The 14,524-nt window shown below is 52.9% G+C and overlaps 1 protein-coding gene across 4 annotated transcripts; it reads right to left on the minus strand.

Moving 5' to 3' along the window:
- Positions 1-8,658: 8,658 nt before the first annotated feature.
- SFXN3 (sideroflexin 3) lies at positions 8,659-12,928 on the minus strand (the record flags this gene model as incomplete). Of its 4 annotated transcripts, none has more annotated exons than XM_084244399.1 (10): positions 8,659-8,755; positions 9,017-9,064; positions 9,525-9,574; positions 10,345-10,394; positions 10,561-10,688; positions 10,946-11,031; positions 11,162-11,237; positions 11,540-11,638; positions 11,954-12,124; positions 12,768-12,928. In XM_084244399.1, the coding sequence occupies 10 exons, from the start codon at positions 12,926-12,928 to the stop codon at positions 8,659-8,661; spliced, it is 966 nt and encodes a 321-aa protein (XP_084100525.1). The 4 variants fall into 4 exon arrangements, with proteins under 4 accessions (XP_084100525.1, XP_084100524.1, XP_084100527.1 ...); XM_084244398.1 differs by having other exon boundaries at positions 11,540-11,634; positions 11,950-12,124; XM_084244401.1 differs by lacking the exon at positions 10,345-10,394 and having other exon boundaries at positions 9,525-9,544; positions 10,601-10,688.
- Positions 12,929-14,524: the final 1,596 nt, after the last annotated feature.

Raw genomic sequence — 14,524 nt, forward strand, 5'->3', positions numbered from 1 at the left:
CTGTATTCTGTTTGAAAATGAATACACGCATTTGGAAGTAAAAGGAATATTTTTATGTCATTTTCAACCCTGATAACTTACTAATGGAGGCCCTCCCTGGTGGCGCAAGGGGTTAAGATGCAACCTGTGAAGATATCCGCAGCCACTGCAGCATGAGTTTGATCCCCGGCCAGGGAGCTACCCACATGGCACAGGAGACCTCTCCTGACTCACCTGCTGCTCCCCTCAGCAGTGTATTTCAGTCAATCTGCCTGTTCTGTTCCCCACTCTCTCTCTCTCTCTGGTGAGTCCTCTCACCCCCCATACCTCTGGCCTGCACCCCAGTTCTTGTATGCATAAATAAATTTTAAAAATTTTTTAAAAATCTTACTAATGGAATGTCTGTACCTGTTGGGCTCTGCATAACTTGTCAAAACTTGGAATCAGCTTGGATACAGCCACCTTCATTTCCTGTTCCACATTGATTGTTGTGTAGTTTCTTGCTTTTTGTCAAACAACCATAAAAAAATGTTACGGTTATGCAAAGACATGATTGAAGGCAATGCAGCACAATCTAATTTTGAAACTGAACTACCGCTAGCTAGCAGTTTGTGCAGTGCTCCACAGATGTCTAGTTATTGCTGGGTGTCCCTCAAAAGCTTTAAATGTTCTGCAACTGTCCTTTGAGTTCATTGCGCCACTCTGGGGTGCCTTGGGTGATAATTTGGAAACAGTAAGTTTCCAAATTTACCTGTTTTCTTTAAGCAACAAACCCCCTTAGTGAACTTGTAATGTATGGAACTATTGAATAGAGGTCATTTTATTTGATAAAAAAAAAAAAGTACTTGGGCCTCCCTGGTGGCACAGGGGTTAAAGTCGGTGCTATCAAGCTATTGCCAGCCACTGCAGCATGAGTTCGATCCCTGGCCAGGGAGCTAGCACACATAGTGCAGCAGACCTCTCCTGTCTCGCCCACTGTTCTCCTTAGCAAAGTATTTCAGTAGATACATCTGTCCTGCTCCCCACACTATCTCTGGTGAATCCTCTCATGCCCTGCACCTCTGGCCTATACCCCAATTTTTGTATGCATAAATAAAGAAAAATAAATCTTAAAAAAAAGAAAGACCTTGAATCTTGTCCACAACTTGGGAGTTAACTATAAGCGGGGGAGTCTGCCAGCCTGGAGGGCCAGGTATGGGAATTCAGCTTGCAGAAATGGGGCCCTGCTAGAAAATCACCAGCAGTGACCAACAAGTCTAGCAGGATGAACAAGAATCAGCAAAAAGCTTGAGTGCCATGAAAAGCAATGCTCCCAGGTATGTTGTAAGGTGAAGCGTGATCTCACGCCACTGCTTCCCAGGCACCACCCTCACCCCACGGTGCCTTGTGCCCTAGAAAGGACATCATGAAAACGAAACTATACCACCAGAGACCCAACAACTCTACTGTGGGGGACCACTCTGGACAAAAATAAGGTGAAGATGTTTCTTTTCCAGCATGCCTTAAATGATGCCAGCCCCAAGAAGCTGCAGAGGTGGAGGATAAGTCAGCACCTAGGAAACTCACCGTCAAAGAGAAAAGGCCTGTGTGGGGAAGCAGACAGACAATAGAATTGGCTTCTGATGACATGTGAGACATTCTCTGATTCACTCCCCTGCACCTGCAGTTCCTAGAGAGACAGAAGAGGGAGGGCTGAGCTCCTTCTCTTACTGGCTATCACCTGTGGAGCTGTATCGAGGGACAAGCTACACACTTCTTAAGGAACTTTTCAAGCAACACCGTCCTTAAGATACTGACATGCCTTCCTAGAAGGACATGCTCCTCTATCCTCGAAGCTAAACATCTCTAAAGCTGTGAGTCGTGTGTATGTGTGTGTGTGTGTCACATTTTTGTTGAGTTGTAAGGCAAATCAAGAAGCACTGTATCAGTGACCTTAACCAGGAACAACATATGAATGGTGCTTAGGTCACTTTCAGATTCAGCCAACACGTACAGAGTACTATTACAAGTGCTCTGGGTATAAAAAGTGAAAAGTGAGTTGTTTAATGGGTTTAGAGATTCAGATTGTGAGATGAAACATTTGTGGAAGTCTGTTTTGTGCTGAACACTGTTGAACCAGCTACTTAAAGTGGTTACAATGATAAATTTTTAATTGTGGTTTTTTTGTTATAATGAAAAAAACTGAAAATAGGATGCTTGCCTGGGGGGGGGGTTCACTTAAACTTGAGAGAATCATCTGTGTAGGACCAATAATAATTTCTTCATGTGGTAAATGCCATCTGGGTGTTTTCCTCACATAACTGTTCACATAACTGCCATTCTTTGAGAACCTCCCCAACCACAGAGGTATAACCTGATGTCCAATGTACTTGTAACTTGACCTTGACCCCTGGTCACCATCAGGGTAGACAACTGAGCTAAGCTGTACTAATTTCTGAAACTTGAATGTAGAGATTAGAGTGGAGATGGCTAAAGCTGTTACCTTAGTGGCAGTGCCAATAAACCGCAGCTGCTGAGGCCCCAGAGCTGTCCAGCTTCCTGCCCTTTGCAAACCTGCTTGGTTAGTTTCATTTCTGATGCTGAAATTTACCACAGAATCCTTCTAGTACATCCCCCTACTTAATCCTTCCCCTACTTACCCAAGTAAGCCACAATCATTCTTTGTTCCACAAATTAACTTCAATTAAAACCCAAACCAGGGCCTCTCCTGGTGGTGCAGAGGTTGAGCGCTGGGTTGCGAAGCTGCCCGCAGCCTCTGCAGCGCTGGTTCAATCCCCGACTGCCAGCAAGGGTCCCACATGGTGCAGCAGACCTCTCCTGCTGCCTGCTGCTCCCCTCAGCAGTGTATTTCGGCAGTCTGCCTGTTCTGCTCCCGGCTCTGGCTCTGGTGAATTCTCTCACCCTCCCATGCTTCTGACTGTACCCAGTGCTTGTATAGATAAATAATTCTTTTTAAAAAATAAATAAATAAACCCAAACCAAAGTGCTGCTTCTGGGAAATGAGTTGTCAATGATTGAGGACTTGCTGGTGATAGGAGAGTGAAAGTCTTCTGCCAGGAAGAAAAGGACATAGAAGGCTAATTGGTTAATTTATAGGTTAACATAGCAAACTCTTACTCCACAAGCAAACACTTTGCTCTGAAGGAGCTTTCAGTTGCTTGTTACAGGCCCTGGTTATTTTCCTACTGTATGTAATGGGGGTGGGGGGTGGGGCGTGGGAGATCGGGTTGTGTGTGTAACACAAGTCAGGCAGGGTCCCACCCACTTTCCCTCGCTAGTTATTCAGTTGCAAAAACTCGCAGGTCTGAGAGGACTGGAAAGAGGAAACTGAAGAAGTTGCGGCCTGAAGCTGTGGCTGCCGGCGAGAGGGAAGAGAAAAGAAGCACAGGAAGCCCCTTTAGGTGAATGATCCAACTCATGCAGATTCCTCCACAATTTCTAGCGAAAGGTTGCCCCGGCATCAGGATCCAAGATTACTGCAACTGTTATAGGACAGGGAGAGGGGCAGCCCAAACCCCGCAAACCTGCCTATTCTAAATGGGTTCTGCCATCCGCCGCATCAACAGAAAACATAGGAGACTTTAAGGGAAGGAACTTTAATAAAACTTGGAAACAATACAGGTAAGGCAGAGTCTAGTTTCTAAATGAAGCACCCAAAGTTACCCGTCCCCTCGTGGGTAAAAGTCCATCCAAATGGGACTGGCCCAGAGCAAGGCCCCAAAACCTGCCACAAGTCTAAAGCACCTTCCAGTGGGGACCCACAGAAAAGGGCCAGAAACAACCAGACAAGCCCGGAAGGAAAAGAGCAAAATCAACATCAAGATAAAAGCTGCCATGGTCACCTCCCCACGGGTCTCACCCACATCTGTGTCACCCCGTCCACGACCAAAAGACAAGTGCAGTTTCTTCACGTGTCTCTAGGTTCCACGCGCCTCCTCCAGGTCTCCTGGCTCCATCCTGCTTCCTTCCTCAGTCTCTTCTTCAGCTTCTCCTCTTCCTGCTGAGCTCCACCCTCCCTTGGGTGGGGCAGGGAACCTCCCCCTTTCCTGGGGACCACCCTGTTACACAACGTGCGGGGAGACTGACAGAAAAGGGGACATGGAATGGCGCCTAAATTAAATGCCTGCAGGGCACAGACTGCGTCCAGGCAGATGGAAAGACGCACTGATCACTCACAGGCCGCTCCCACTCAGCGCCAGGCGCCGCGCCACACTCAGGGGAGGCTTCTTGAAGTGCGGGGTGCGAGGCCAGAGAGCGAGATGGGGGGGTGCGGGGGGGGGGGCTGCGGCGCCAGCAGCCTCCGAGACTTCGAATAAGTAGGGATTTGGGACCTAGGGGCAGGGACCCCGCGAGATTCCTTCAAAGCCTCGCAGATTTCGGGCAGGAAGTCAAAGGGCAGGCGTTGGGGTGCTCGAGGGCTCCGTGACTGGAAAGGGCCGGGGGGGCTGTTGGCCGATTTAGCGGTCCAGAACCGAAGTCATCCAGGAAGCGAATTTGAGACTTAGGTTCCAGGTTCTGGAGCAGGGCGGGGGGTGGTGGTGGCGGGCGTGTGTGGGCAGGGGCGGGGGGAACTGCACGCCTGCCTTGAGGCGCTTTAAGCCGTTGCCTGGGAAACGGGAAAGAGGCGGGGCCGAGTTTAGCTTTGACTGACAGGGGGCACAGGACCGAATTCTGGTTCTGATTGGCTGAGATCTATATGGAGGCGTGGCTTACCTAAGATTGACAAGCCCCCCCGCACAGGGCTGATTTGTGTCTGGTAAGTTTGACCGCCAGGAAACCGAGCGTGGCTCTGACTTGGAAGGCTCCGGATCCGGCGGGGCCAGGTTAGTCTGACTGACGAGAGCCTACAAGGTCGGACCTGAAACTGTGTCTAACCACCAGCCCTTAGGATGCCGGCCTTATTAATCCCAATGACCCGGCTAGAAAAGCTACTTGCACGCTCCCTAAGGCCAGGCTAAGCCAGGGCTCCAGACACAAGCCATTTTATCCTTAAAAGGCGGATATAGGAGAGAGGGCGATTTGTCGTCTTTTTTGGTAATGGTTAAGGCGAGTGCTCTGGAGCAGATGAGGCCAGGTCAGGGGGAGAAGGCGGGGCAAAGGCAATAACAAAGGGTGAAGGCTTCCAGAGGAGATCTCTGGAGTCTGAGCCCAGTGAGAAAAGTGCTACCTCTGCCCAAACGCTGACTCCCAAGGAAAATTCCAAGTATGTGGAGAGAGTTTGGAAAACGAACCTGGCTGGGATTTGCCCCTAGGGAGCCGATGAAGTTAGCCTAAAGCTTTAATTTAATTTAATTTAATTGCTTTGAGAAGCTGGCATGGAATTAGGAAGGAAAAAATGGCAGCAAAGGGGCCTACCTAGTGGCCCAAGGAGTTAAATGTCAGCACTATGAAGTAATCCGCAGCTACTGCAGCATGAGTTGGATCCCTGGCCAAAGAGGTAACCCACATGGCGCAGCAGACCTCTACTGTCACCCTGGCTTCTCTCAGCAGTGTATTTCGGTTAATCCGCCTGTTCTGCTCCCCACTCTGGTGAATCCTCTCAAACAGCATGCCCTCCCCCCGGGCCTGTACCCCAGTCTTGTATGCATAAATAATAAAAAAAAATTAAACAGAAAAACCTGTTTTTAAAAAATGGCAGCCAAGTTTTCCTTCTTAACTGGCCCGCTGGCTCCCTGGCCCATCTTCTCTGTCATGGTTTAGTGTTATCTGCAGAACACAGATAATTCTATTACAAAACATTCTAAATGATCTTGTTCTACAGAGATTCCCATACCTCACTCCCTAAATGGTTTTATCTTACATAGATTTTTCCAGTAAAAGTTCAAGGCCTCTAAACAAGGTCAAAGCTGTCACTGTAGAAAGAGGCTTCAGGAGTTGACCCAGGACTCCAGTGGACTTAGTGGGAGATGCTGGCCCAGATTGGCAGAACAGGATAGAACTGAAAATGTCATCCTGTATTTAATCAAGAATGGGAATCTCTGCTTGTACTCCTTCTATAAGCCTGGAAACTCCTCAGTGGCTGTCACTTTTTCCGAGCTGTAAACCAACTGGACCCCAGGAGGAGATGCCCTGGAATGTTTGAGGAACTAAGAAAATGACCTCAAGCTTGGTGGGAGACTGGCAGGTAAGTAAAAAGCATAGCATGGTGACTTCAGAGTCATGGCTTGAATCCCACTCCATCACCTCCTGATGTGTCTCTGTGGGCAGCTTTCCTAATGTCTTTAAGCCTTCCAGGGTGTTTGTGAAAATCTAAAGAGATGGACTTAGAGCAGCACTTGGCTTACTAAGCTTGGCACGCAGAGTAGGACTCAATGAACAGAAGTTAGTGTCACCCCCACTGCCTACCCAAGTGAGTTCTAGTTTATGAGTGAGCCCACGCCAAGGTGGCATGTTCACTTAAGGCTGCTTTGAAACTATCCAGCCCTAAATATGTCTCCCCAACACCTACAGTGAGAGCTTTGGGCTGAGAAAAGGGAGATGGGAGGTGTTTCCCAACAGGGAGTAGGGAATGGATTTTATTATAGGTCATTTATGTTTATTTTTTTGACTCTAAAATCAAGTCTCAGCATAAGAGAGGCAACTATAAAATATTTAATAGTAAAAAAAATTTAAAAAATAAAATATTTAATAGTAGCTCTCACCAGCTGTACATAGGCATGAAATTTGGCCTCATTTCCCCCCAGAAACTAAAAGGGGTTACATAACTAGGGAGGAAATGTAGGTATTGGGCCCTTGGATGGGTGGCGGGTGCTAACTGGCAAGAGGTCCCTGCCGTGCTTGTTCCTGTGTTGTGTCAGTGGGGGCATGGAGGGGCGTGGAGGGTGTGTTGGTCACTGATGAACTGAGCAGGCCTTAGCCCTCTAGTCCTCCTCTCTCCAGAGGTTTCCCTGAAGACAAAATATACACACACATCCCCGCCATGCCAAATGCTTGAAGGGACCCAAGAAGTCTCGAGAGCCTGAACTGGTGTGTAGATGTGTGATCTATTTCCCCAGTGAAAAAGGAAATGAAAAGGAGTTGACATGCACAGAAGTCCTGCTAATTTGGTCCCTGTTCCCACCTGGGTACCAGCTTCCTTCAGCAGTGCAGACAGCAGTTCCTGGGGCCAGGAATGTACATACATTGTTAAAAGTAATAAAAGTTTTATAACCACCAGCACCAAAAACAACAACAAAAATGAAATGAAGCCAAGACTCCACTGGCTTAAGGGAATGCAAGGTGGAGGGATCTATAGCCCCCTCTACTTCTCATACTCAGGGGGCTTATGGACTGATTTTTCTAATCTTAGAGCGCCCTCTGCTGGCGCAGAGGCTCCCTACAGAAGAGGAGGAAGGACAGAGAAGGGAAAGCCAGACACCTGAGGCTCCTCCTAGGCACTCAGGACCAGAAGTCAGGTGAGGCTAAGAAGCACACAGGTTTGCAGTTTATTGAGTAACAACGGCATCATAGCTTTTATCACTGGTGGCAGTTGGTTGGCAGGAGTGTTCTCATAGGGTCCCATTTGGGCCTTCATCTAGCCCACTTCCTGCTTCAGTCCAAGTCATAGGAGCTGGAGCCAACATCCAACTCTGCATTGAGGAGTTTGCCACCACATGCGCCATCCCCAAGCCCACCTCCTGTTTGGACCAGCCATTGATGCCCGGGCCTTTCCTCCTCTTGGGGGTGGAAGCGGGGGTAGCGACAGAGCCAAACCTCAAGAAAGAGAAGGAGCTCAGGCTGGAGTTCTGCTGAGTGTCTCACATAGATCAATGTAACACACAATTCCCTGTCTTAAGATTTTACAGTTGGGGCCTAGTTGCTTTTGAAGTTGTCCTAGTGACACCAACCTGGATACCTTGGAGCTTAAGCACCATTCCCACAGCTGTGTTCCCCGTAAGAGGGTGGTGGGAGCCTGAAAGGGGAATGCTTGTTCTGCCTTCGTGGCTTTTGGGAGGGGGGTGGAGTGTAGGCTTAGATTTGAAGTTATGATGTCAGAGAAGACCAAGACCCCATAAAATTGTGCTTGAAGATGCACACTGTGGGGTGGGGTGGGGTGGGGAGATGGCCAGCATGGTGCAGGAAACTGACCCTCGTTTGTTCTGGTAGAATGATCTATTCCAGGATGGGCGATGGCACTGAAGGATGCATCAGCCCCCTGCCTCCCTCATCCCGTATTCCCCCGCCACCCCAGTTCCAAGTCAGCTTTGGGAGCCAGGAATCAGAAATCTGAAGGATTCAGCCCAGTGTGACCTACAAGTGTACCTCAGTTTTTTCTGGAGAGCCTGGGGCTCCTTCTGTGCACAGAAGGAAATGACTTGGCTGGTAGAAGGAGGTCCTGTGACCTGGCTGGCTGGTGGGTGGCAGGAAGCCAAGAGGGGAAGCCAGATATGAGGACACCCCAGGACAGGACAGCACATCTGTCTCTAGTTTCCAGACAGCAGGTATATACATATATCTATCACACATGTGTACATGTAGACACACAAGCGAGGAGAAAGGTGACCCTACCCTTTGAACCCAGAAACAAAAAGAAAAAGGCTTAGAGGGGCACCTCTCCAGCTTAGTAATTGTTGGTCTCAATGGCTGCTGTCCCCTAAGTCTCTGCCCAGTACCCAGCAGATGGGCAAGTGGTAGGGATGGCAAGGCTCCATTAAAGCAGTAGCCCAAGGGGGTGGGTAAGGGGGTGGGTGCTGACCTCCCTCAAAGCCCCTTGTTGTAGTAAACCACTTCGATGCTGGAGTTTTCCTCACAGATCCGAGCTCTTAGCTCTGGCTCCAGCCGGCTCACGTGTATGGAGCTGCAAGAGAAGAACGCAGGCACATTGTGTCCCCTGACCCCAGCCCCCACCCCAGGCTAAGAGACCCTCCTCTCAGGCTGAAGAATCTTATCCTTCCACTGCCAGAAGGCCCAGCCATGCCACTTCCCCAGCTGCCCCTCCCCAGGATAAGCTGAGTGCCTGCCAGGCCTCCTCTGGGAACATGCTGACCTTTAGGACCTTTAGGTCAGCTGGTTCCAAAAATGGGGAGCCCTGTCCAGTGCGCCCAGAGGCAGCACTTACCTTCTCTGAGGGAACAGGGCACAGCACAGGGGGGTGGCAAATACCAGGCTGAGGGGAGAATATAGGAAAGGTGTGTGAAGCTTTGACCTCAGGGTGTTCCCCCTGCCACACCCCAGCCCATCTTAGGAGACAGCCCCTAGGGATGGAGATGAGTGAAAGTTAGCACTGACATTAAGTCCTGACTGGGAAAAGGCCTTGGGGGCAGCGGCCCAGAGCTCCCAGGCAGCTGGCAGAACTGGGAGACAGATGTGCCTAATTCCTAATTCCGGGTCTATTTCCATGGTTTCCTCTTACAGATGAATATTGGAGCCCCTTCAACTAGATTCTTGACCTTCAAGGACAGGGACCACCCCCTACTATACACAGCGGGCAGTCCTGGTGTCCAGGGCCTGTACCAGCTGAATGTATAACGAATGTTGTGCGTAAACACCTGAGAAACAGCAAGCTGCCACCCTGTGCGCGGCAGAAAGGGGCCCCTTGCACACCTTAGCAAACTCCCTGCACTTACCAGAAGCCCACCAGTCCCACCTGCAGGGGTGCCCCCAGCCAGGGGTGGCGCTGTGGGGAGACAGAGACAATGAAGAGGCACGTGTGCCCTACAGGTCCCAACCTCTACCCCACGTCACCCACCAAGGCCCTCTCCCATCAGCCCTGCCCCTGAGCCTCCTACATGTTGCCCTTTTCTTTCTCCCAAACCCATAACAGGTTTGGGATCCTTCCCTCCAGGTCCCCACCCTCACTTAACCAGATCCCCCTCTCGCATCCCGTCACCTCTCAGAATTGGGGCCCAGGCCACTGCTTGTTCCTTCTTCCTCCCTCACTTCCTCCAGGAGCTGCTTTCTTCAGGAAGCCCCAGCTCACCCATGCTCACCTCCCCCAGTAAGCATGCTGGTGCTCCATAAGCACTGGCAGATAAAGGTTCAATGAATGAGCCAGGGCTGGCATGCTTGTGCCTTGCTTCCCTGTCTCGTCCATGTGTGTGGGCACCTGTGTGTGCGTCTCACTGTAGTGATGACAGCGTGAGTGTGATAGCAAGCGTGACTAAGAGTCCAACCCTGTGTGTGTCAGAGGCCTGTGGAGTGACACCAGTTTCCTTCAAGACAAAATGCATTTCCTTCCTACCCTCACCACCTCCTCCTCTCCCCCAGTGTTCCTTCACCCCATTCACTCCTGATAAACAAAGACAGATAGAAGCAGCGCAGGGGTAGGGCAATCGGGTAGCAAGTCTTAGACTCAAGCCAGGCTGGAGTGAGGGCTGGGAGCCTAACCAGTCACTTCTGCTCCCAGCCACCACCACTTCCAGGACAGGTGTGGTGAGAGCAGCGTACCTTCAGGAAGGCTTTCTTCTCCAGGGTGTCCATGATCACGGGGGGAATGGCTGAGGGGAAAGAGAGCAGGGAGGGAGGGAGTTGGTGAACAGTCACCAACTGTGTGAAGGGACCCCCCTTCACAACTTCCACTTCCCCCAGAGTCCTCAAAACCTCTGAAGAATGACCCCCCTCCTCATAGAGCCTCCCGTGCCCCACTGGTCACCCCTGCCTCACCCATGGCAGGAATCGCCATGCAGATTCTTGATATCACCACCTGGAAGATTCCTTGCTTGGCTGCAGTCACGGAGTGTCCCAGTCGCTTCCCCTCCTCATCAGTTACTGGGATGCCCACCTGCAACTCCCTGGAAAGGGGCTGGGTGTCAGATCGCGAGCCCAAAATCCCACCTGCAATGTTCTATCCCTGGGGTCCCAGCAGAAACCCCAGATTCAAAAGCTGGTTCTCCACCCCGGGGTCCCAGGGTCTGACTGAGACTGGGCCCAGCGTCCGCGCCCGCTTCAGGCTCATCTGCCTGGTGGAGGGTATGTGCACAGGCATACTGGTACGCATGCCAGTGTGAGGAGACACTGGTCATCATGCACAGGAGTCGAGGCCACTCACCGCTGCCTCATCAGGGGGATATTGATGCAGTTGGCAGCTGCCACAGCTGCAAAAGGCACAAACCTGCCAACCAGGGCGGGCAGGTGCTGGGGGAGCAAAGAAGTCATTTAGTGTTCCTGAGGAACACGGAACTCTGGGGAGAGACAGGGGAGCATCAGGTTGGGTGGAGGGGAGGTGGGAAAGAAGGAGGTGAATAAAAGTGAATGGGCTCATCACCTTGGTGAGGGATTTGAGTCCCAGTGCTGTGGCCACAGCGCCAGTGGTGGCGCTCACATATGCTGTTCCCAGCTGCCTGTGGGAGGACAGAGGGGGGAGGTGAACAGTCCAGCACGTGGCCTGTTCCTCCAGACATGCTGCATCCTCAGTCAGGAGGCGTGGGAGGGTGGCCTCATTGTGGAGAATCACCCCTCCCCGCTCCACTGCAGATTTGTCTGGAGGCTCCAATCCCTCCCCAGGAAGAGAAGTGGGCCCTCCAGAGCCTATGCTGGAAGTCAGGCCAAGGAAATGGGGAGGGCTCTCCAGGAACAGGAGGGAGCAGTGGTGGGTGGGGAGAAGAGTCCGAGCCTGCAGCTCTTCTTGGGGATCAGGGCTCACCCCACAGTGATGGGAGCATCACCACTGCGGTTGGAGTAGTTCACGATGGCGTTGAAGGACTGATTCACCCACTGCCAGAACACCACGGTGGGGGTCTTCCTGGGGAAACAGAGACACTTACTTCTGGCCCCTCTGCAGTGTTCCTCATCCATCGGAGCCTGACAATAAACCCCAAACTATTCTCCAAGCCTCAGGAGAGGCCCAGCTTATGGCCCTAGAAGCTGCTGTGGTGCCCCCTACATGATGTCCCGCCCCTGCACAAACACACCCACCATCTGAGTTCTGAGGAACAGAAGGGATGCTAACAAAAGCTCTCCCCACCCACTATTTTCTGCCCAGACTGACCGCGAGAGGAGACACTGGTCATCAAGCCATGCTCCAGCTCAGACAGAATGACCATGGGGCGGGACCTGCCTGTAGAAGGTGAGCATGCAGCCAGTGATGGTCATGTTCATGGGCACCTGGGCTGACATGCGGCCAATCAGGACCAACTTCTCTCCCGTGTCCGGATGGAAGGCAGAGTCGTACACATACTTGGCCCTCCACAGCTGGTCTTCGGTGAGCCCTGGGGTCACCACACCAGCCCTGCAGGCAGGGAGCAGAAAGGCAATTCGAGGGACAGATCCACTCACACCCCTCAGCCCTGCACACCCAGCTCAGGGGAAGTCTGGGCAGAGGATCAGGAACTTTGGCCCCCGATTTTAGAATAAAGGAGCTCCTTGTCTGTGGGGGAAAGTCAAAGCTTCCCAGAAGCAGGGACTCCTATTTCTATTCTCTTCCACCAACACAAAGGGGCACCCCCTTTTATTTCTGCCCAAGTGCTGGGTTATGAGTAACAGTGATTTCCAATGGATCAAAAATGGCTGGGTCTTGCAAGGATTTTTCTTCCTGGAGACAGAAGGAATGCCCTCCTACCTCCCTGGGCCTCTATCCTTGCAAAGGATGGCCCAGCAGAGGATGAGGTCCTTCTAGAGGGTTTGTGAAGCACCGAACAGCCCTTGCCCGTAACAGCTGATACCACCTTCACAACCCAAACACCCTAAAGTCCTTTGGGTTAAAGTTCTGTGCCAGAGTCATCTGTGATTCCAGCAGACAAGGCCAGGGAGTGAGGGACCTATGGAGTAGGACAGGGTCACTCTCAAGCTTGGGGAGGAAGGAGGAAAAGGTACTGTTTTAATGGCAGGGAATGAGACCTTGGAGAATGGGGTCAGATGGGGCAGGGGGTCACCTGTAGTTCTGCACGATGCTTCGGGAAGCTTCCAACTGTGCCCCAGACAGCAGCAGATTTCGGGGGTCAGTCACAGTGAAGAAGTGCCGGGCTCTGCCCAGGAAAGTGCTTTGGTCCCAGCGAGGTTCCTGGATGTTGATATCTAAGGGCAATTCACCCATTTTCTGCAGAGCAGGGACCAGGGTCAGAGGATTCCAAGAAAAGTGGTCCAAGGCCTCCACTTGGGGAAGCTCTGATGGACCTATCCTGGTCCCCAGGCCTATCGCCAAGCCCTTCTAGAGCTCAAGGTGACTCCAGATAGGTAGGCAAGGGTATGGGGAGGAGCTGTTTTCTAGGCAATGTCCAGCCCAGGGACCTGCAGCTCTAGAGGAGGGGGAGGGGAGAACAGCACCAGGAAAACAGATCTCTTTTCCCTCTGGCCTGGTGCACTTTCACCAGTGAGGATTTACATGTGTGTGGTTGATGTGTGAGCAGCACCTAACCCTCGTGCAGTCACTCTTGTGCTCTGTAAGCACAGAAAATGTACACTACATGCCTTGCACATCCACATTCCTGACAGGTTTTGGCCCCAGCCTGTTTGGAAAGGGAGTCAGTTACCCTACACCCCAGTCCTTGACTGGAGGGGAGCCAGGGCTCATTGGCCACCCCTGCACTTATCCATGCCAGATCTCAAATAGGGGTCTGATGCCAGCTCTGTGTGTGCGCGTGTGCATGCACAAGTGCCCTCTCTAGACACATCTTCCCAGACCCACACGGAACAGCCTGAGGCTCTCCTGTTCCCCAGCTGGGCAGGGTTGGCACACACACCTCTCCACCTCTCCCCCCAAGTCACCTGTCTCCAGAAAGGAGCAGGATTCAGTAGATGGCCCCCTCCACCGGGAAGAGAGGAAGGCCTGGAGCAGCCATCTGGCTGCAGTGGGCAAAATCCTACAGTGACTAATCTTCTCCAACCACACTTCCTCCCTCACAGGCAGACACACCCTTCTCTCTCTCTCTCTCTCTCCCTCTCTCTCTCTCTCTCTCTCTCACTCACACACACACACACACATCCCAAAAGCAAAGACACCATCATTCACGCCCTACATAGACACACAAACAAGGTGACACACCCTGCACACACTGGTCCATAAAGACCATGACTTGCACACACACCTCCCCACACCCATCGCGTGCAGACGCTGGAACGCGAGACCACACGGAGCCCCACCTCGACACGGCCCCACCCACCCTCCCTGCGACCCTCCCGGGGCCGGAGACGCGGGACTCCCGGGCGGAGAGCGCGCGCCCAGGCGGGCCTCCCTCCCGGCTCCCGGTCCTCACACCCCCGCCCCCGCCCGCCCGGCCGCGGGGCGCCGGCACTCACGTCTCCCTGGGCTCGCGGGCTCCGGGCTCCTGGGCTCGCGGGCTCCGGGCCTCGGCAGCCGTGAGCCCCGCCTCCCGCCAGCCGCGCCCCCGCCCGGCCGCCCTCGCGCGGCGTCACGCGTGACGCGCCCCAGCCGGGGGCGGGGCCTCCCGGGGCGCGTCCGCCCGGCGAGCGCGAGGATTGGCGGAGCCTGGGGGCGGTGGGAGCTCTTCGGGGCGCCGCCCCCGGCCCCGAGCTAGCGCCCCAGGCTGCCCGCCGGGCCAACCCGCGCTCGGGCATCGGTCGTGGCCCCAGCCGCGGCCAGAGCGCAGGGGAGGCGCGGCGGCCGCGCCCTTTGCCGGCCGCGCCCCGGCTGACCTCGCGGGCGCCCGGCCTCCGCGCCAGGGGTCCCGGC

The sequence above is a fragment of the Talpa europaea genome (assembly GCF_964194135.1).
Source record: "Talpa europaea genome assembly, chromosome: 10".
Classification (NCBI taxonomy): Eukaryota; Metazoa; Chordata; class Mammalia; order Eulipotyphla; family Talpidae; genus Talpa; species Talpa europaea.